Source organism: Homalodisca vitripennis, chromosome 1 (assembly GCF_021130785.1).
Source record: "Homalodisca vitripennis isolate AUS2020 chromosome 1, UT_GWSS_2.1, whole genome shotgun sequence".
Classification (NCBI taxonomy): Eukaryota; Metazoa; Arthropoda; class Insecta; order Hemiptera; family Cicadellidae; genus Homalodisca; species Homalodisca vitripennis.
Window position 1 is genome coordinate 48,161,973 of NC_060207.1, and position 21,047 is coordinate 48,183,019.

At 31.5% G+C, this 21,047-nt stretch overlaps 1 protein-coding gene across 1 annotated transcript; it reads right to left on the reverse strand.

Moving 5' to 3' along the window:
• LOC124360971 (LON peptidase N-terminal domain and RING finger protein 1) lies at nt 1–20,459 on the reverse strand. Its single transcript, XM_046815010.1, has 9 exons — nt 20,304–20,459; nt 14,773–14,895; nt 10,848–11,000; nt 9,589–9,679; nt 6,968–7,164; nt 6,052–6,344; nt 5,393–5,601; nt 5,119–5,315; nt 1–2,842 (listed from the first exon to the last, which is right to left on the reverse strand). The coding sequence occupies exons 2-9, from the start codon at nt 14,869–14,871 to the stop codon at nt 2,702–2,704; spliced, it is 1,380 nt and encodes a 459-aa protein (XP_046670966.1). The 5' UTR covers nt 14,872–14,895; nt 20,304–20,459; the 3' UTR covers nt 1–2,701.
• Nucleotides 20,460–21,047: the final 588 nt, after the last annotated feature.

Genomic DNA, 21,047 nt, shown 5'->3' on the forward strand with positions numbered 1-21,047 from the left:
TTATTTATAATGATACTGTTTATTATCACACAGTTGTGCGGCAAGGTGGCAGGGGTGCTTGAGAATTCACACCCGAGGTAACAGACTAGTAATAAATAGATAACTGATACAAAATGTTAACCAATCCAGTTTATATAAACCACTATGGTTCCAAAATAATATAAACATTGTTAGAAAATGTATTTCCCAAATAATTTTAACTATGCATCTCAAACATAGTGGAGCCTGAGTAACTAAATTAATTCTACTCTTATAGCATTATGGCATCATTCATTATTAATCGTAAAATATAAGTAAATAACTTAAACTAGGGAAATGAGTAAATAAATATAGTTTTGAGTTTAAATAATTCAAGTACATTTTTTCTTCCATAAGTTTAAAAGAAGTGCCATCGAAACAAAAATATATGTAGAGCCAGGGTTAATGTTTTATAATGACACTTCTTAATTACATCATGCTATTTGATACTAAACCAAATCACTGTACATTTATAATTGGCATTCCAATATACTATTAAAATGATAAAAACTATGTTCATGTTGGAATTACAAAGGCCCGGATTCCAACAAAAACAAGCTCCAATTAGACCCTAAATTAAAGAAGAAAAACATTTTATCCACATTTAGTACACACAAATATATAAATATTTATTTACAATATTTCACCATTTTTTTACATGAAAAAGAAGCAAACTAGGCCAAACAAATTATTATTTTATAAACAAGTGCAGTTTTTTAAATCTAGTTAGTACAAAGATTAATGGTATTGGACTATTACCAACCATTTTTTGGTAAGTTCCACACCATTACCAAAAATTTTATCATTTATGTATACAGTTGTCTGTACACAAAATTACAGTTTATGTGATCACAATGTTTATTTCAGAGCACCATTTATATCACAGTGGGACAAATACAAAAAAATTGTGGATTTGAAGGCCCGGCCCACAATTTATTTGTTGCAAAAATTCCCCTGTAATGTAAATAAATCCAGTCTGTCACTCATAATAACAACATAGTTACTAAAACAATGTTTTGATTATACTAATCTAGTCTAAGAACTAGTATCTAAACTAACTAATGATATATAACTAAATAAGCCTTCCAGCAGATCCGAGAATTATTCCTAATTAAATTAGGAATATTGTTGACTTACTAATAAAACTACATAACTAATGTAACTTAATATTATGCTCCACTATGTTTGAAAAATATATCAATCTATAATATTTGTGCTTTTTTAAAATTTAACAAACAAAAGAGGAAACTTGAGAAAAAATAGAATGAACTCGGAAAACTAATTTTGAAAAACTAAAAAAGAGTAGAAAAGTAGTTAACACTTAATACATAAAAGAACTATCAGTAATATTAATTAAATAAAATAAATAAATAATTTAAATTAAAATAATCATAATGGCCTATTGTTCTTTCAAACTCACTACATTCTTACTACCAGTTCAATTTAAAGTTCAACTAGAAAAGTTATAAAAATCATAATAATGTAAATTTATTAACTCCTCCTGGTAGTATCTACATATAAAATACAATATAACAAGAAACTTGATAACTATTAAATGTAGGGGAAAAACAACATGTAGTGGTTTGAAAGAAGTTGTTTGTCTTTTAAAATAAAACATAATTACAATTAATTTATTGGCAACCTTAAAGTAATAATGACTCGCAATATATTACATTTACTTGACTCGCAATGACCATGTTGTGCCATTCATCACGTCAAAATTATTACAGCCATTAAGTCGAATACAGTATATACATAACTGTACAGTATATACTTATTTAAGGTACAACATTGTGTTCGTATATTGTAATGAACTTTAAAAAATAAAATAAAATTTTTTGTTACTTTTTTCTGTTATTGTAAAAGTATTGAATAAGGAAAATGTCATATTTTTGTTGACTGAATAAAACAAACATTTTGTTAAAACTGTTAAATTCTGAGCTAAATATAATTTTCATAATCAACACAAACTACTGTATTGTTGATAAAAAAAAAAACTTTACATGATCAATTGAAAGGTTATTGAAAATGCCTAATATTTTCGTATAACTGAAAAATGCTTGTACCAATCTCCTATTGACAGTTGAATACATTAATAGTTACTATTAGTTATGTTCAAGCTAAATTATTTTCTATAACATTAAAACTTTACCAGTGAATAGCCTTAAATTTTGATAAGCACAGCTGATGTTGGGCTACATACTTCTAACCGAAATGCCAAGATAAACACTTGTAAATTTAAAGATGATTTTAATTGATTTGATTTGCTATGTTAAAAGCTGTAAATATCGGCACCGAAGTTACTGGTGTGATATCAGCTTCATTACAAGAACAATGTCATTTTTGAAATTGTAAAAAATTATATTAAAATCTGATATTAAAGGATATAGAGCATGAGCGACTTTCTTACTAACCAAGACATAATTCCATAAGCGAAAAAATCAAATATAATAATAGAAAATAAACATTAATCTTGGAGTGTTTCAACTATTCTTATATATTAATTTATGGTCATAGAAAATTTACTACGAAGAGGTAAAAGCTGTTCTAAAGTTTGCATATTCCGATTTGGATCATAATTAAAATTCTTTACAGTATAGCAACACAATTATCGTAAAGTTGTACCAAATATTCTTTGGAAAGCTATAGTACGTATACACGAGTTAGTGGTGGGGAGAGAAGATCATGAGACGGCAGCAGAAGTTGTTATTCTAGGAGAAACCCCGGCAAGAACCATGGCCTCCGAATTAGCTGCTAGATGATCCAGAGTCTTCTCTATCGCTCTCAACCGCTTTCCTAGGCTGGTGATGCTCAAGATGGCAATCTACAAAAAAAAAAACCAACTAATAAACACTATGATAAGTGACTCAGATTTCTTTACAACTACATCTTGAATTCCACTTGACAGATTTTAATAGTTAGTACATCATTAGTAAGCTTATCACTTCAAAGATTTGAAAAAATATATAAAATAAGACTTTAAAAAAAATTATGCTGTGAAAATAAAGAAAATCATGTTTCTTAATGGATGACTGAACTGGAGTAACATTAGGACAGATTTGTTAATGATGTCAATGTTCCTTATAAAGTAAACCAACTGCAGAAGCCCAAAGTATATATACTGGTAGAAACCTGAGCCTAAACCAAAAAAGGTGCAAAAACTATTAGTTGTCTTAAGGTGAGTGAAGATGTCTGATATTTGGTAGTGAATGTGTGAGCTGCTGAGTAATTTGGGATGGCAGACCATAATAAAAGAAAACATCTAAAGACAATATACAGACTGATTTTATTTTGGAGGAGGAGGAGGGAGGAATTATTGCAAGAGATCCACCAGAATTGAGATTATATCATGAGCATATGATCCATACTAGGGACATTTGGTCAGTGGCCAAAACAAATTCCTCTTGGTACATCGAAAATCCATTCAAATCATCAGTTATTCTTGGCGATTGAAGGTCCTAGTGACCAAAGTATTTAATTATTGTAATTATACCAAAGTAATTTTAGATGATTGTCATTGGGGTAAGTTGAACAACTTAAAATTATTCTTATCTAATATAAATTTTAATTTAGAATTTAACACAGGATTTTGTCATAGAGCTGTAATAATACTGTGCTTAAGGATGTTTATTCTTTAACAGATTATGCATGATAGTTTTACATAAAAATAAACTAGATACAATGTCATCATATCATGAAATTATATAAGCATGGATGAAAAAAGGGAAAGTATTATTTATAAACAAACTAAAAATTACCAAAGAATGAAATTTGAAAAAATATCTATAAAAAACGAAATGAAGATAGTTTTTTGTAGGGTAGAATGACACTACCAGAAGTATTTAATGTTACAACTGGCAAAGGCAATGCATTTTATAAACTAGCAGAATAATAATCCACAAAAAACATTTCATTTTGCTTAATACATCACAATTACAATAATCTGTGTATAAATTGAGCAAAAGTTATATGATTTTAATAGCATAATAGCATATTTCATTTTTTGTGTATTCACTCAGATTTATATATAATTTCTTGTTTCTGTTACAGACAGCTAATAATGTTTGCAGTTGTTACTATTTTGAGAGAGCTGGTTATTCTGTTTATATTACGTTTCATGTTATATTGTGATCCTAAATTGATTGTAATTTTCCTTCTAATAATATTTTTGCAATAATGGAGGAAAACAAGTGAAGCGGAAAAGAGTTCCTACAGCTGAAGATGATTCAGAGTTGATATTTTCCTTTTCGCCCTTCTGTATACTTTTTTTTAGTTATAAATTTCTTTTTATACACATAAGTTTTAAAATAATACACTTTCTTGTTTACAACAAAACACTGGATATTTTTATACTTAGAATCTGATATGAAAGTATATATAACACTATTTTGGAAACTGGCATTTTGACTTTTGAGTATCACTTATGTGTACAAGTAAATACAATTTAAATTATTTTTTTACCACACAGCTTACCCTTCTGAGAAAAATAATGTATAAAGCTTTATGTGTTACTTAATAAATTCAGTTTAACTCCAATTATATGAGCTCTAATCATTGAGTTCACCAATTATCCAGAAGAAAAATCAATTTTCAACAGACCTAATTATCATACGAACAATAAATATTCAGTAGGTGGCTCTGTAATGGGCTGTTCATACTGAGAAACTAGTGTGGCAATAGCTTGCCAGCTAGCGATGAGTCATACTCTCGCTCGCATTTCCTGCTACTGCAATAGTTGCTCGAAACCTGTGGCTCAGTGCGACCTTGATATACAGCTGTGCAGATCTGGATATATATACTCATAAATAATTTTTATTTATTTTCTATTATTGTACTTGCATATTCCATTTTAATCTTTTTGCAAAACTAAACAAAATATCTTTAATCCTCATGTAAATTTTTTTGAAAGTTCATTGATTGGCATGTAAATATTTTTCATTTTAGTAAATAGCTTCCGCCATAGTTAGATTTTGTTGAGGCAGCTGGTTGTGGTGTCATTTACAGTACGTAAGGTTGTTTTATTTCTTGTAAATGCACCGCAATGAAGCATTTTCTATTTTCTATTCTATTAGAAGCTTTGATGAAGATTTTATAACTGACCTGGAGTGACTTGCTGAGGGGAAGAATAGCCAGCAGCCACCACAGCCAAGCAGGTCCATCGTCCAGAGTGGTCCAGTCCGCCTCAGGTTCTGGCATCTCACCCAGTGTGCAGTAGATTTCATTCTGCAGCCTCGGAGGCATCTTGCTGTACCACCACCGGCCCTTGGTGAGCACTCTGGCATGTAGCATTTGTATATCTGTACAACAAAACCGTTAGTTTCTGACCACCGTGGGGACACATACAACACTGTGCACAATAAGAGAGATTAGTTACCTTTCAGCTGATGTTCAGGGATAGGAGTGTCTACGATGAACCTGACCTGGGCCGTGTCGTAACCGTCCTTCTCTGATCTGGACAGTACCTGGAACCGCCGCACTCCTACTGTGGTCAGTATTGAGCAACCGTCTGGCAGCAGAACCCAGTCCTCGATCTTCAGCATGGTTCCGTAGTCAGCAAATCTGGCTCGCAGAGGTGGTGGGTTACTGTTCAGGCAAAAATAGGTTTTATTGTATTGCAATTTTCCTAATAAACTACAATCTTTTTAAATTACTAAATTTATACTTAGTTTATTAATTCCTACCTACACGTTTGCCGTAGGATATTACATAAAAAATAAATTGCTATGGATTAACAAACGCAAAAAAGACATGTATTGTATATAATGGATATTATTTTAATCCATGATATGAATTGCTATTGTAATTGATTACAGACAATTATTTAATAGTATTAAATCAATTTAAAACATCAAAACCAATTTATTTTACTTGTAATACTAACCACTCTCTACAATAGTGAACATGCAATAACAAAATGACTGATATTCAAATAAATATTATGCGTTAATGAAAGTCAAAAGTAGTTTAATATCCAATTTATGTTAAATAATCACACATTTCTTTCAACTTCAAACAATAATTATGTATACATACCCAGAGACAGTCTGCTTGGTGGGTAAAGTACAAGCAGAAATGGCAAACTGCCGACTTCCAGACTCAACGCAGCGGCGTATCATGCCTCGGTAGCGTGGCTCATAGATGAAAAGTGGACAAGGCACTGTGGGATATGCTGTGGTGCAGACGAACACTGGTACCTCCGTGGAACGTTCCAACTCATCTATTTCCTGGCGGTAAGTGAGCAGGCGAGTACTATAGATATCGGGCAGTCCAATCATCAGTGCTTCCTCCAACCACCGCGTCACACTCTTGGTGTGGGTTCCGACAAACTGTAAGGTCAATAAATCTATGTGAGTTGTCTTGGACAAGATAAAAACACAAAGATTTAGTGTAAAAGCTGCTTGCACACAATTTTCAGCAATTTTTTTAGCTATTTACGTAACTACTGTATGAACTGAAACTAAAATTCAACAATCTAACAGAAACTGATACCAGTTAAAAAGAGTATTAATGTTACATTCTGTACCATAAGTAACAACAAAAAATCCTAATGTAAATTTTGTTTCATTATGCTAATCTCAAAAATATGTAGTTTGTAAAACTTTATTCAGTATAATAAATGTTTAATTGAATTTATGAAAATACATATCCATATTGTTTTTTTTTCTCTCTATAGATCAAATTACAAATGCATTTACATAAGACTCTACAACAATTTGTGTGTAAGTATAGAAATGTACAACATATTTGAAATATCTTAAACTTGTAAATAGAGTATTAATAAGTGTATATTCTTATATTTTTGGTACTCATTCTTTATCTGTTGGTGTCACAAATCGAGGTAAAATAGGAGGTTTGAGAAACAGATAAAAAATGAGCTAATTGAATAGGAGTTCTCAATATTATCTACAAAATCCCAACAAATAATAAAATTACAAGAAGTATTACTTACATTGGTGAGTGAGGTCATGCAGAGGGGGCAAGAGGAACTGTAGTCAAGACTGCGTTCCAGACAAACGACACAGTAGGAGTGTCCGCATGGAGTGGTGACTGGCTGCCATAGAGTGCGACAACACAAGATACAATCAAAGTCCGTGGGGTCCACAGCCTTCTCGTCGATCTGCAGCTGTACAGGCTTCCGTTCCAGCCCTGCAACATCCAAATATTTATTTTTTAGTTGTAATTCTTAATATTGTGGAATGGATAACTACATATTAGTTATATTTCTTATATTTAGTCAAATATATCTTGACCAGATTATAATAATAAATATATCTTGAAAGTAAATAATTTGTGAACACTTGTATGCTCTATCATTGTGAATTTACGAATACATTTGATCTTTTAATGTCTTTAATCACATTATTTATACTTGTTAAATATCACATGTAATATAAATAACACTTCGAGTGCCACATTTTGACATCAACAGAAAACACATGAAAAGGGCCAGAGCAAAGATCTGCTGCTACCTACATATGCAAACAGTTTCAGGATTATCATTTTATGTTTGTCATTGCCTTTTATTTTACTCAATTTAAATTCTGCTTGAATCAGTTTGCTTAAGCACCAATAAATGTCTTAATTACATCTATTTTAAATAAACAAGGTTCAAAATACATTATTATGTAAAAAAATAATAAAAACAAAGAAAATCATTGTATGACTTAAGCGAATTTGTATGCCTGAGGTATAAATCATTTCCATAAATATTTAGTAAATTAAAAGTAAATGAGCTTGGATCTTGAATTTTGGAGGAAAATATGTGATTATATTCTGTTTAGTCCTTTTAATTTTATTTGTGTGTGGGTTACTGGAAAATATAGGTTAGATACAGCACTTATGTGGTAACTCTATACATTTACAAATTGTGTAACAAATTTTCTTTAATACACAGCATTAAAGCATGAAAAAGTGTTATATATATATATAATTTCAATAAACATTGAATCGCAAAAAGTACTTACTCCGCCGGGAGTCGAACCCGGATCTCTCACTTGCCGGGTGAATGTGCTACCATTACACCATAGAGCGCTTACTTTTATATATATATATATTTTAGTCTTTATTAACCCTTAAAGCGCCAAACAGTTTCAGCTAAACTCTGGATTAGCGCTCATTTATTATAAAAAATTAAAATTAGATTTTCTCAACGCTAATTTTAATTTCTTTTTTTAGGTAACAAAATAAAACAGAAACTGCAAAAAAAAAATATCTTTTATCATATTTATTGCCCAAAATACACATGATTTACTATGTAGCGTTCCAGCTCCATTATAAATTTTACCCAATGCTTACTGTTTCCTTTTATTATTATGTATATCTATGATGACATTGCGTGCTTATATGTACTAGAATAGAACTAGAAAATAAGTATATTACATATTTAATACAAAGTTATAATAAAAAATTAAATTTACATGCCAAAAATTTGAAAACCAAATATTTTCCAAATTCTTAGTCCTCTAACGGGTGTTATTTTTATAATAATTACAAAATGGTTTTCAGATGTTTATAGAAGTAAATAAAATATTGTAACACTTATTGGAGTAAAAACAAGCCTAAATAAAAAAAATAAACATAAATGTAGAATTTCGGAACAAGAGCTAAAATACGTAATTATAAATATAAGGAGTAAAAATATTTCTACGAGGAAAAAAGATTTTTATCGCCATTCAAGTAACTGTTTATTTCAAAAGTTTATAAATATATAACTTTCATAAAAAGATGATCATATAACACATAAAACTACACAGTAGTTTACCGATCAACTATTCGCACTGCTTCAACAGGATATGAAGAAGAACACAAGAGCTGCCCGGCGCGCGGCGAGGCAGTGACGTACGCATAAATGCGCTTGCGGCGTTGAGCAATACTACCAAACTGCCAGCTGTTCAACAAAAACCGGTTCAGTATCGATCGTTAAACACAAAGATTGTCACGTGATGTGGCACAGCCCCGCTACACTACTGTAACATACACCCCTCACAGTCTAGCGGACAAACTCTGAACTAACAGTGCAAAATAGTAAAAACAAGTATATTGCGCGTCTACGCGCTTACGGCGTTCAGAGCAAAGTCGATCCTCGCGCGCATATGCGCTTACGGCGCTTTAAGGGTTAAGCTTTAGTGTACTGAGTGATGTTGGGTTATTTATGAGAATATCTGTTGTAAATATTATGATACTGCTTTTATCGAAAATAAAAAAATATCTACGAATGATTGAATTACTTTTGCACCTTTCTGTTCCCCGAAATTTTACAAAGCAATCATATAACAGATTTTTTATATACTTTGTACTCTTTACACACTGAAAAAATAAGAAAGAAAATTTAGTTGAAAAAATACTAAAACATATTCTGACTGATTACAGCGTAAAAAAATGTTTCATGGTTGAGATTATAAAATATGTATGAACAATATTCATTGATTTTATCAGCTCTGGTCTTACATGAGACATAAATAACACGTTATGTAAAAGACAAGAATTGGGAGGAAAATCCAAGTTATATAAGACAAGATAACATTAGACAATAATCATTTGTTACATAATAGCAAATAAAGTGATACTAACGTTTTAATCTACTGACTTCTTGTAGTATCCTATCAAAAACTTTATGTAATCTTCTATTGACTTGCACTTTAGGAACAGTCTTCTTTTGCATCTGAAACAAAATACATTTAAATTCACAACTTTGCCAACAAATTATATCTATTATACTTAAGGTGTGTATTAATACAAATAAGTTTATATGAACCCTTAAAGCGTGGCATACTGTAATATCTGAATTGTTCTATTTGGGTACATACATTAAAGCCAAAAAGTCCAATGTATTATATAGGAATGGTACACGTATTGATTTATCACTGTCAGGAAGCAAACTAGAATGAGTGATACAGGAATAAGAAATTAATATACAGTTCTTTTCTACAATAGTTTCATCTGATGGTGTGTGGCGTGGCATGAGGATATATATGTACAGCATGCCTATGTGTAAAACACAGCCACCAGTACCGGTAGAACTTCTACCAAAAATATGTTTTTGTTTTTATTTCTTATTTTAACAAACAGAAAATAAATTAAACTTTGCCACATCAAAATTTAAAAAACAAATCTCTTAATGCATGCCAATTGTATTTAGGCCAAATAATTGTCTGAGCTTAAAAGGTTAACAAGACAGTAAAAATAAAATATCTAAACAAAATACTTTGAAGATATTTATTTGGCTTTGAAAATTCTTAGTTCTGTATTTACTAACTACATAGAGTGAAAACTTGTGAATATCTCTTCAAGTAAAACGTTACAAGAAAATTAGATATATTTAAATTAATCACATTTTGTACATTTAACTCTAACTCCAACTTACAAATAGCTACAAATGCAATCGACTTACGATTTCACGAGAGTCGATTGCACATATTCAGTTTTACTTCAGAACAATATGTAAATATAAAATGAACCACAAACACTTTTTCTCTTATTTTTGTATGTAGATTAATGGGGGGTGTCTCATTTTAAAGATATAATTAATACGCACCCAAACATGTTATATGTTTTTTCTTGTAGAGTATATTTTGTAGTAATCAATCTCAAAGTACAAAAAAAGATTTGAGGGTTGTTTCTAAATAGCCATTTAAGAATATCCAAAATTCTTAATAAAGCATTTGTATATATATATATATATATATATATATATATATATATATATATATATATATATATATATATATATATATATATATATATATTTAGAATGAGATGTCTCCTGTAACTCTATGTATTTTGTAAAAATTGTATGTAAAAGTAGGAAACAATTGTTAGAATGACCTCACCTGATACTCGTCCTCACCACTAGAATTATCCTCGCAATCGCTTGAGTTAACGGTGGGTAGGAAATGTGAGGGCGAGAAGTAGGGCGAGTTCCATCTTGTCTTGACACACAAGCGGCGACCACACGAGCTGGGCACCAGGAGCCTCTTCAGTGACTATAATACAAAAGTCTCTATTAATACAAACAGGGCTACAATATGGTACAAACTTTCTTACTGTAGTTAAAGTTCGATTTAGTTTGTAGTTAATGAGCATTGCATATATCACCTTTTATTATACTAGACAATAGACAATAGACAATAGACTAGGTTTAACTCTAGGTTTAACTGAAATTTTATACAAAACCATTAAGAAAATTTAAGTTAAAGCAAATTCTTATAAAAATGTAGTTTATATCATTTTATGTGGTAAAAATTTATTCAGTAAATCTTTAAATAATATTTTTATAAAAAATGGTAGTCTTCATCATTAGGAGCAAAACTAACTGTTTTAAGTGTGCAATCATGTTTTATGAGCAAGGCAAAGCCGAGTTTGGAAACAAAAGTAAGTGTAATTAACAACAACAAAATTAAGTGTAATTAACAACGGTTTTTATCATATGGGAAACAAAATTAAATTTTTATTACACAATAACTCATTATAGTAATACTGTAAATATAAAAATTAACTGTGTTTTTCTAGCATTTACTTCTACTGAAACAATAACAAAGTTTAAGGTCAGCACACAAAAAATAAAAACTTAAATTATGCACCAACTGATGTTTTAGAACAATCACTTTATTGATCAACTTGAGCATAAAAACAGCTGTTATTTGTGCAGTACAATAAAAAAAGGTTTTTAGACATAAAATTTTACTATGTTTAAAAATCTTTCTGAAATAAGTAGATTTTGTATATGATTTATACATTATTAGACTAACATGCCGAATTTTCATAAATCATGCAAGCACTATGGTCTCTCCATCATGTTTTCAACTGAATTTTTCCCAACATTAAAATATATTTATATACTAGAGGACTTGTGTGTTTATCCCCCTTATCCTCCCTTAGTTACGCCACTGGATGAGATAGAATACAACAAGGCAAACAGAGGATTTATAATTAACAGAAAATATTAACTGACTTGTTTAAGCTAATTCATTTACCATGTGTGTTTAAGTATACAGTATAATTCAACAAAACATTCAACTTAAGTTAAGAGAGGATAAACATTAACATTTTAAAGTTGTCTTTTCATTATTTCAGCACACATAATAGATATTTATCTTGCTTAACTTGTGAGAAAAAATTCTACTCTTAAATTCAAGTCCATAGGGAGTAGTTGTAAGTACAAAATTTCCAGATAATTTGTGTATGCACACACTAGATAGCTGGTTAAAGAGATTAGACTGGGGTAAATGTCCTTCGCTTACACAAGCTCTGTGTGGTGTAAGTACTACGCACTTATAAAGATACATTTATATAAGATGAGTTAAGTTAGATGATATAAGTGAGTGTAGGTTGCGTAACGGCTGTGCCCTACTCTGCTCTCATGTCCCATTTAGCACCAAGCCACTTACGTAACTTCACACACTCATACTCGCCTCACACTTCTATACTATTCTAGTGCATGTGTTATATTTAGTTTTCCAAACAGAATTGGGTGCACTGAAGCTATTTTATGATCTGGACTTAGGGATATTGTCTGCAAATGTTAAGTGTTTCATATTTTATCTTAAAATTTTCTTGTTATTTTTAAGTTTACATTTTTTTAACGTAAAATTACTTTATTATCCTGAATTTATAAATGGATAGTGCCAAAATATGGCACACATTTTTATCTGAAAATTTCTGGCTATTTTAATTCACTGTTTACAAAATAATAGATTTCTAGAAGCTCTAGGTTGGGACATTTTGGTTTACATGGTTTGAATAGTACGGTATCGAAATTAAATCCTTATTTGACAGAGGATTATTCCACTGATGCAGTCATGTTGTTTTTAATTTTTTAATAATATAAATATAAATGTGAAAATTGAATTAGTCAGTAATATTCTCAAGTTAACATTACCCAACATCATTTGTTACTAACAACTATAATTTAATGAGTTTAACGAATCTAAAAAATTAAAAGGATTCTTACTCTGGAGACATTTTAAATTAGAATTGCTTGCCAAAATGTATCGCACCAAAATCAGACAATCCAAGTGATTTCATCATATTTTAGCTGCATTTTACCGAACATTCAATTTTTATTTTTGACTTGAACTTTTTAGCAGCAAACAGATAATTGATAATTAAAATGAGTAAAAACAAATGGAGCAATTTTTAATTTTTTTTTCGGTCAAAAACATGGAGGTCAAATCCAAACAAAATTTGTACTAAACAAATTAAAACATGTCTATAGGCATTTACTTAAAAGCTCATCTCAAATTTGGTAGATATGGATCCGTTTATTCTGTCTTACTCAATGTTTTGTTTTTCAATCATTATACATACCTCTTTCTCCTTTATACTAGTTGAGAGTAAATAATAGCATCTGTGTTTAATTTATTGTTTCAACTTTCACAACTCATCATGAGATTATGATTATAACTAAAGTAGTTTTCCCTTTAGTTATTTACTCTTTGAAGAGGTTCCCTATTTTTAGAAATGCTTCTTTTTGTTTTGAGATGTGGTCTAAAATTGTTTTAGTTATATTACAGTTTAGTGGAATCTGCCTAAGAAATATTAAATTTGTAACGTGTATATGGTTTTCCAAATAATTGTTTAAACAATCTTTTAAACAGAAATACTCTAATGGACACATGATTGATTATATATCTACACACCTTCCTTATAAAAAACATATACTAGCACAAACAAGTTATAAGGTAATATGTGGTAATATTCTATTGTCTCCTTATCAAAAATGCTAGACAAACAATGATAAAATCAATCTTGATAAAAAAATTTTGATCAAACTTTACTATGATTGACTGTCTTTATCTTCATCTCCTGGCCCGGATGTCATATAAGATGTACATGTCTGTTTTTTTAATGGTTGATAGATTACAATGTAGTATGAAGTTTTCTCCAATATACAAGTCAAACTATTAAATACAATATTGTATGAAATTACAATTACAAATTACAAAGGTTATGCAGACTACAACAATATTTTTCAATCAAATAGAATTCTTTGATAGTACAGTAGTGTTTCACCTCTACACAGGGATAGAGGATAAAGTCAATGGAAACATTCCAAGGCGAGATAAGTTAACCAAGGTTAAACACAAAACTAAAACCTCTTTAAGTTGCTTGCTTTTCAAGTTATGAAGACTATTAAAAGATGTTATGCTTTAACAATATGAGTAGACAGAGTAAATTTGATAAATAAATAAATTCTAAGAAATAGAAATTACCGGTTCACAGCTATAATACATAGATTTAGGAGTTCCTTAGGGTTCGGTTTTGCTTTACTCTTTATTTTACGAACAATCTACCAACTCACCTAGAGTGAACATATCAAACAGTTATACGCTGCCATTAAACTTTTACAAACAATGATGTTCAAATGTCAAATTAATACAAAATAAACGTTTGTTATGGTGTATGAATGCAAATATGTAGGTATTCTAAACAATCTGGTCCAAAATAACAAACAAAATTCAAATATTATTTAATTTATTATTGTAACTCAATATAAAACTGAGTTTCATATTATTAATTATTTTTACTGATGGATTAATAAAACTAGTCTCAATTATTTGTTTGCTTATAACATTCTCTACTGTTATTTGTTTAGCCCACACCTTATTGTATTCATGGTTAAAATTTTACCTAGTTTAATATTGTTTTTATGCTTGCAGCTGTCCAGAAATCTTATGTTTTACAGCTCAAAAGTCTTGAATTGTGTCAAAACTAAAATGTTTGTTTTTATGACATAAAGTATATTTGGAAACTTACCCTGGTGAGCTCATTGCGCATGATCTCTCCATTGGAATCTAATGCAACGCAGAGGGCGAAGGAGACGAAGGCCTCCTCATGTTGTCCCATGGCCGACATGACCACAGCCCTTCGATAGTGGCCCTAAACATAACAAAAATTATAATTTCACATTACTTTTTTACAATTTTACATACACTATTGTCCTAAAGGTAATTTTTACAAAATATTTTACTTTTAATAAACTCTATTTTAAAATTGTTTCTCTATCATCCCTTTGGCTTATATAATATATTGCATAGATCCTAATCCAAAAGCACGTAAAACTGTAAATTAGTAATAGTAAGAAAAGAATATTAATAAGATTTACTGGTTTTACAATGTATTTTCAAGTCTTTTAAGTGTGTATTGTTATTTTAATAATGTGCTTAAAATAACAGCATTATAGAGTTTGTATATAGTTAAAAAATACAAGTCGGTTTAACTAATTCAGTTAAGTCAGTAGTGGGAAGAAAAGAAAAAATGACATATTTTAGAGGGCTCAAAAAACATTATCCTTATTAATTTTATACTGTTCAATGTAAGAGGGAAATATTTTGGAATATTGTTCAATAGCTGAAAATAAAGAAAAAATTCCTCTAAGTCTACCTCATTTTGTAGGTATAACCCAATATACATACTTCACTGGGTTTTAACCATATCTCCCCACTTTTCTTGAACATTCTATACATCTTCAAACAGGACATCAAGGAGGTTGCCAAAACTTTAAATCGGCTTGTTTATTGTTACTAAAGCCTATTCAATAATCATGAATATTCAGCTAATTACTGGCTCCTTACCAAGTGAACCACTGGTATATTATAATGTAATTATACAGTTTGTTGCATAACATTACAACCGGAATGAGGGACATCATACATATTTATCTATAGAGACCATTATTTTTTTGTAATTAAAATTTTAGAAGCATAATAGAAACTTCAATTTAGTCCATTAATTTGAATAATATTTTAAGTTCCAATATTTCAGCCACTTTTCATGACTTCCTCAAGGAAATTGTATGATTTAATTGAATAATGGTTAGATTTCCTCAGACACCAATCTGTAATATACAAAACTTACTTTTCTGATATTAACTCTAAAATGTAAATTCTTTATTATACACATCTAAACCCAATCTTTATTTTCTGTAATATGAATGGAATTATTTCAATACACTTTAGAAAGAAGTAAATTTATATAGGAAAGAATACTATTCAGTAATGTATTTTTGTAGTATGGTAAGATTATTTAACACAGAATATATTTTAGTGATCAGTAGGGGAGGAGGAAAGAGACTAAGCAAAGAAACACAATTAAACAGTAACCCACTGCCACCTAATCACTTCATGTAACTTTTTGTCTCATATTTGGTAAATTAAAGCAAACCTCTTCACCCTTAATCTGGTGGAATGTGGTGCTATAATTGTTTTTCAAACTGCAATCCATGTTTTTTACCATCAAGAAACCAGTTAACTATTAATTGACATTATGAATACACATTTAGAAGTCACTATGATGATGTGTTCAAAAATTGAAATTTTTGTTTGATAATAATTTTATTTAATATTGAGCATCTTATATTTAATGTAAAATATTGATTTATTGTTATGTATGATACTATTTTGATCATTTTTGTGTTTTCAGATGGTCATTAGTTTTAAGTATTCTATTCATGTGCATAATTAAAACATTAAATAATGCTAAAGTTATGCGAAATGAATGTCACTGTGATATATTAGAACTCATAATCTCACAAAATAATCTTCGAAATCGAATTGGCCCAGAAACAAAGAATCGCGTTCAGAGAACGAAGTATGACTCATGAACTGTGCAAGTTCTGTGCGATTAATAAATTAACGACACACCTATGTAGAATGTGTGGTGGGTGTTTACGAATTCAAATGCTCCAGAAACTGCGCCATGGATTAAGTCAAGACAGCCATACACTGCGTGATTAACTGGAAGCCAAATCCCAGGGCAGCAAAAACTCCTAAAATTTGTTTGTCTTCGATCAGGATTACTCACCGACAAAGAAATTCCTGTAACTCGAGTGAGGGTTTCAGAATCTGCTAGAGGTATTGGTAGAACTGGTCGGGCTTCCACGAAGATAACACGTGATAGATTCAAGGTCGGCGCTTACGTAACCTGGGTCACGGAACTCTGCAAAAATGGCCACTTCACGACCAGGTGTCTGCCTACCGGAGCTGATGCAGTCACAGTGTGCGCGCGCGCGTTTGTGTGTGTGCACATACTGCGCACTTCTTTACAGACTATAGTGCCCTGGAGCTCCAACATTTACAGGCTGTGCTCTCGGCGAGGTCGAACCCTATGGCGAGTTACAAGAACTGATGATAGAACTAACTTGCCGTGTGTTGAATTACATTTTAGATCAATCAATATTAATTAAGTTTATTAAATTCACTTTTTTAGACTAGAAGTTGAACGATTTTTCTTGACACAGTAAACTTGCGCCCTTTCCAAACGAAACCTATGACTTCTTCGTTAAAGGTCTGCATCATTACCACTACAACCTTACTAAAAATTACGTAAGAGGTCGAAATACCGATTGAAAACGTCTCCCAAAGTGTGGCTCTTCCTGGTACTTATTATTTACTAACACAAAAGTTTAAATGAATATAAACAGATCCACTTTATTTTAGTTGTTATATTTTTCTTAGAATTTGCCTTGAGGGCGGATTTGAATAGTTTACATGAGTGGAGTTTTCAAAGCTAAAATGATCATCAGCGTCATGTGACGATACACTTGCGTAGTCTACCCATATTAGTCTAAGTGAGGCATACAAAGGTGTGATTATGAGGTGTGAAGCAATCAGGACCGACCGGGCGGTGATGTGGTCTGGAGTCAAGGTCGAACCGGGGAGTGGGCGGTAACAAACCTATGTTCATCGTACGAGCATTTGGTTTTTGATTGAGTTAATTAAGTTATTAATTTAAATGTTTTGATCACAACTCTCTTTCATACCTAAATACAGGGCAAACATTCTTCGATCATTCCACGAGAAAATGTAATTGGGTCAGTTTGAGATAGGCCCACAGAAGAAAATGATAATATAGTTTTTACATATGTAAGTCACATAAAAAGTAATTAAAGGTAATGACGTTGTGTTAAAACCCATAAAAAATTAATTCATTAAAATAAAAATTATATTTTATTATAAACATTTTATTTTTATGTCATAATTCATCCGCTGCAAGAGATGTATGAATATATCCTTAAGGATAACATATGTCTCTATTTTAAGGATATGTCCTTATTCTCAACAGTTTTTCTTTGTCTGCTTGCAAAATAGAAACTGCCAACATTTTAAAACTTTTACGCCCTTGATTTTGATTTAAAATTATGTGTGATGTCTAAATTAGATATAATCGATAAGTGTTCGAACATTTCTGTACTCTTCTTGTAAAGTCTATACTTTTTGCATAATTAATAGGAGAAGTAAAAAAGGTTTGATTTTATTTCTAAATTTCTGATAAAACTATCTAAAAGCACTAAACCATTTCTATGCGTGTGAAATATATCTTTAAATTGAGACATCCCCATCACGGATAATTAGGGATGTGTTTCAGGTGTAATATTGTTGTTATGGGGTTACATCATGACTACCGCCAGTGTAGCCGGCTCAACATCATGATGCATCAGAAATTTGCAGCTAGGTTATCTAACGTCAATATCTGTGAAATTGATATTCGTTCTTCATTGATTTTCAAACTTGCCTACTTATGGCGGCAACCCACATTGACACTGGTATTAAATCACGAACGCTCTAAATACTCTACTGAACTGCAATCATTCATGTCACATAGTCTACAATAACAAGTCCTTCATTATACCACTTTCATTCAATTTTGAATTTGATCCAACTAACGCAAAAAATACCGGACCAGTTAGTCCGCGCGTGCTGGAATTGAAAAAACAACGGTAGTTTTGTGGTAGTAGGTAGAAGTCTGATTACAACAGAACCGCCTTAGCAATATTATGATAGAATGGCCTGGTAATTAGTGTACTGGGCTAGTTCATAAAAACATGTCTTAACAGGCCAAATCAGGCTAACCTGTTCTGCATATCGACGCACCGGTAGTATTTGAAGTCGCGCACACTTCAAGGTGGTGCAACAAACATATGGAGGTCGAAGTGCTTAGAAGGGGCCTGCATTTTAATATGGAACTCGAAACTTGGATATGTCGGTCAAGGTATGGTTATATGCACCGTATCCGGTCTACAAGTACAGTATATCCGGTGTATAATTATTATATACCCGTTCTGTGTTGTATAATTCACATAGAATCGTGTAGTTTATATCCGTTCTGTAGATAATACGTATATTATAATATCAGTGCTGTGCAATCTACGATACATGCAAGTACTTATATACGTGTAATAAGTACTACACATAGTTAAACAAGAACCGCATATTATGTATCCAATCGTACTATGTATCCGATTTCAAAATAGTACGCTACTACGTCGCATATGCGATTGACATTGTATATTGGTTCTATAAGTGCAATATAAGATATATTCCGTCTCAGACAGTAACGTGTAATCAATATATCCCATTAGGAACCTACTATTAGTCTATAATATCTCATTTAGTTACGTGCGTAGAATCCGAGATGTGTGATAATAATATGAGGGCCGAGACCATTGACGATAATTGGTTTGCGTCAAATTACATCCATTTTCCTAAACCCAATTCCCAGCCGGTTTTCGCGGGAAGGAAGAAGCCCGAGGACACCAGTTCTAAGAACCAATCGAGGAGAACACGTGAGAGGGCTCCACGTGAGAGGGGAACACAGGTTATATAATGGTTCATGAGTGCGGGACTCAGAGCGGGATATCCGGGCAACCGGTTGCTTTACGCTGTCGCTGTCGGCACGCGCAGTTTCGATGTGGAGGGGGAGGGGTAAGAAACCGGTTGTTGTTAATTTGGCATTAATTCTCCTATTTAGTATAGTTATTAGGACAAAATGAAAATCGTTTTAACAATAAAACGATCTACTATCTATGCTTGTCTTTGTAAATTGGCTGCTGCCGTTGGAAAATAAAAATAAAAATAAAATAAAATAAAATAAATATATATCGGCATTCTTAGAGTTTAAACCGGTACTAAAAATTTTATTACAACTAACCATTTCCTAGGGCTTTGAAGGCATGCTAGTATCTGAAGAATTTGTTTTAATTCCGTTTTCGGATGACTTGAAAGGATATCGTCCTTAAAAACGTATTGTTTCAGAGTCAGTGTCAGAACGAACCAAAAGAAATAACACGCACAGGGTTGCAATAAATCAGTTGAGTTATTTTTAAACCAATAATTTAAGCTAGAATTTTGATTGAAGGGATTCTACATACAAAATGAAATTAAAAAAAAAAAAAAACAAGACCTCAAACTTACATATAGGCTACTATATGAAAATGTCGATATAAAGAAATAACTTTATGATTGTATCAACGTTTTTCTTGTTACAAATGGATGTAAGAGGACAATTACCTTGACCCAGTGCGGCCTCAGCTTGATGGCGGCCTCGGCAGATTCTAGCGCGGCCTGTAGCCTATTGAGGCGATAGAGTGTGTGTGAACGGTTGCTGTACACCAGGTGGCTGGGCGCTGGAACAACAGTGCTACAGTTTTATTTTAGTATACATATAATTTTACACAAATAACATAAATAAGAACCAATATTATATCTTCTCAAAAACCAGACATTGGAAACAAAGAGATACAATAGTTTATTGCAATAATTATGGCAGGATTGCTGTAATGCAAATGCTCTGGCACTAAACGTAAAAAAACAACAGAATTTCCATAGGAGAAAGGATCCATCCTGGATTTCCTGGACACCAGCTTTATAAAACTAACCCTGTATATGTGTAACCTTGAGCAGATGAGCAGTCCAAACACAGATAAAATAGCTCACAACGCTATATTTTGAAACCCACACGAGATGTGGCCTCACTGCCAGCCAAACACTATTGGCGTTTTCTCTTACCTAGGCCCACGGGACTCTTGTAGCAATCGAATCTCTGTCACATAATCTAAATGTGACAGTGTAATAGTGAAAGGCACTAAGGAAATTACTTCAAGCAGTTTTGGGACATTGTTGTAAATACGAGTAGTACTGTCGTAATACGAGTCAAATTTACCTCCTGAATTACTGAACTTAATACAGAGGACCCGTTACATAACCTTAGTTACAGCAGCTAGTTATACAGTGGGGTTTTCTCGTTTTGATATC

What these genes read in the sequence shown, in the direction of transcription:
- LOC124360971 (XM_046815010.1), bottom strand. Translation starts at nt 14,871, where the DNA reads ATGTCGGCCATGGGACAACATGAGGAGGCCTTCGTCTCCTTCGCCCTC. An exon ending in GTGGTGAGGACGAGTATCAG is followed by an intron (nt 9,680 to 10,847) that starts GTGAGGTCATTC and finishes ATTTTGTTTCAG; the next exon opens with ATGCAAAAGAAGACTGTTCC. An exon ending in AGAAGTCAGTAGATTAAAAC is followed by an intron (nt 7,165 to 9,588) that starts GTTAGTATCACT and finishes TGGATGTTGCAG; the next exon opens with GGCTGGAACGGAAGCCTGTA.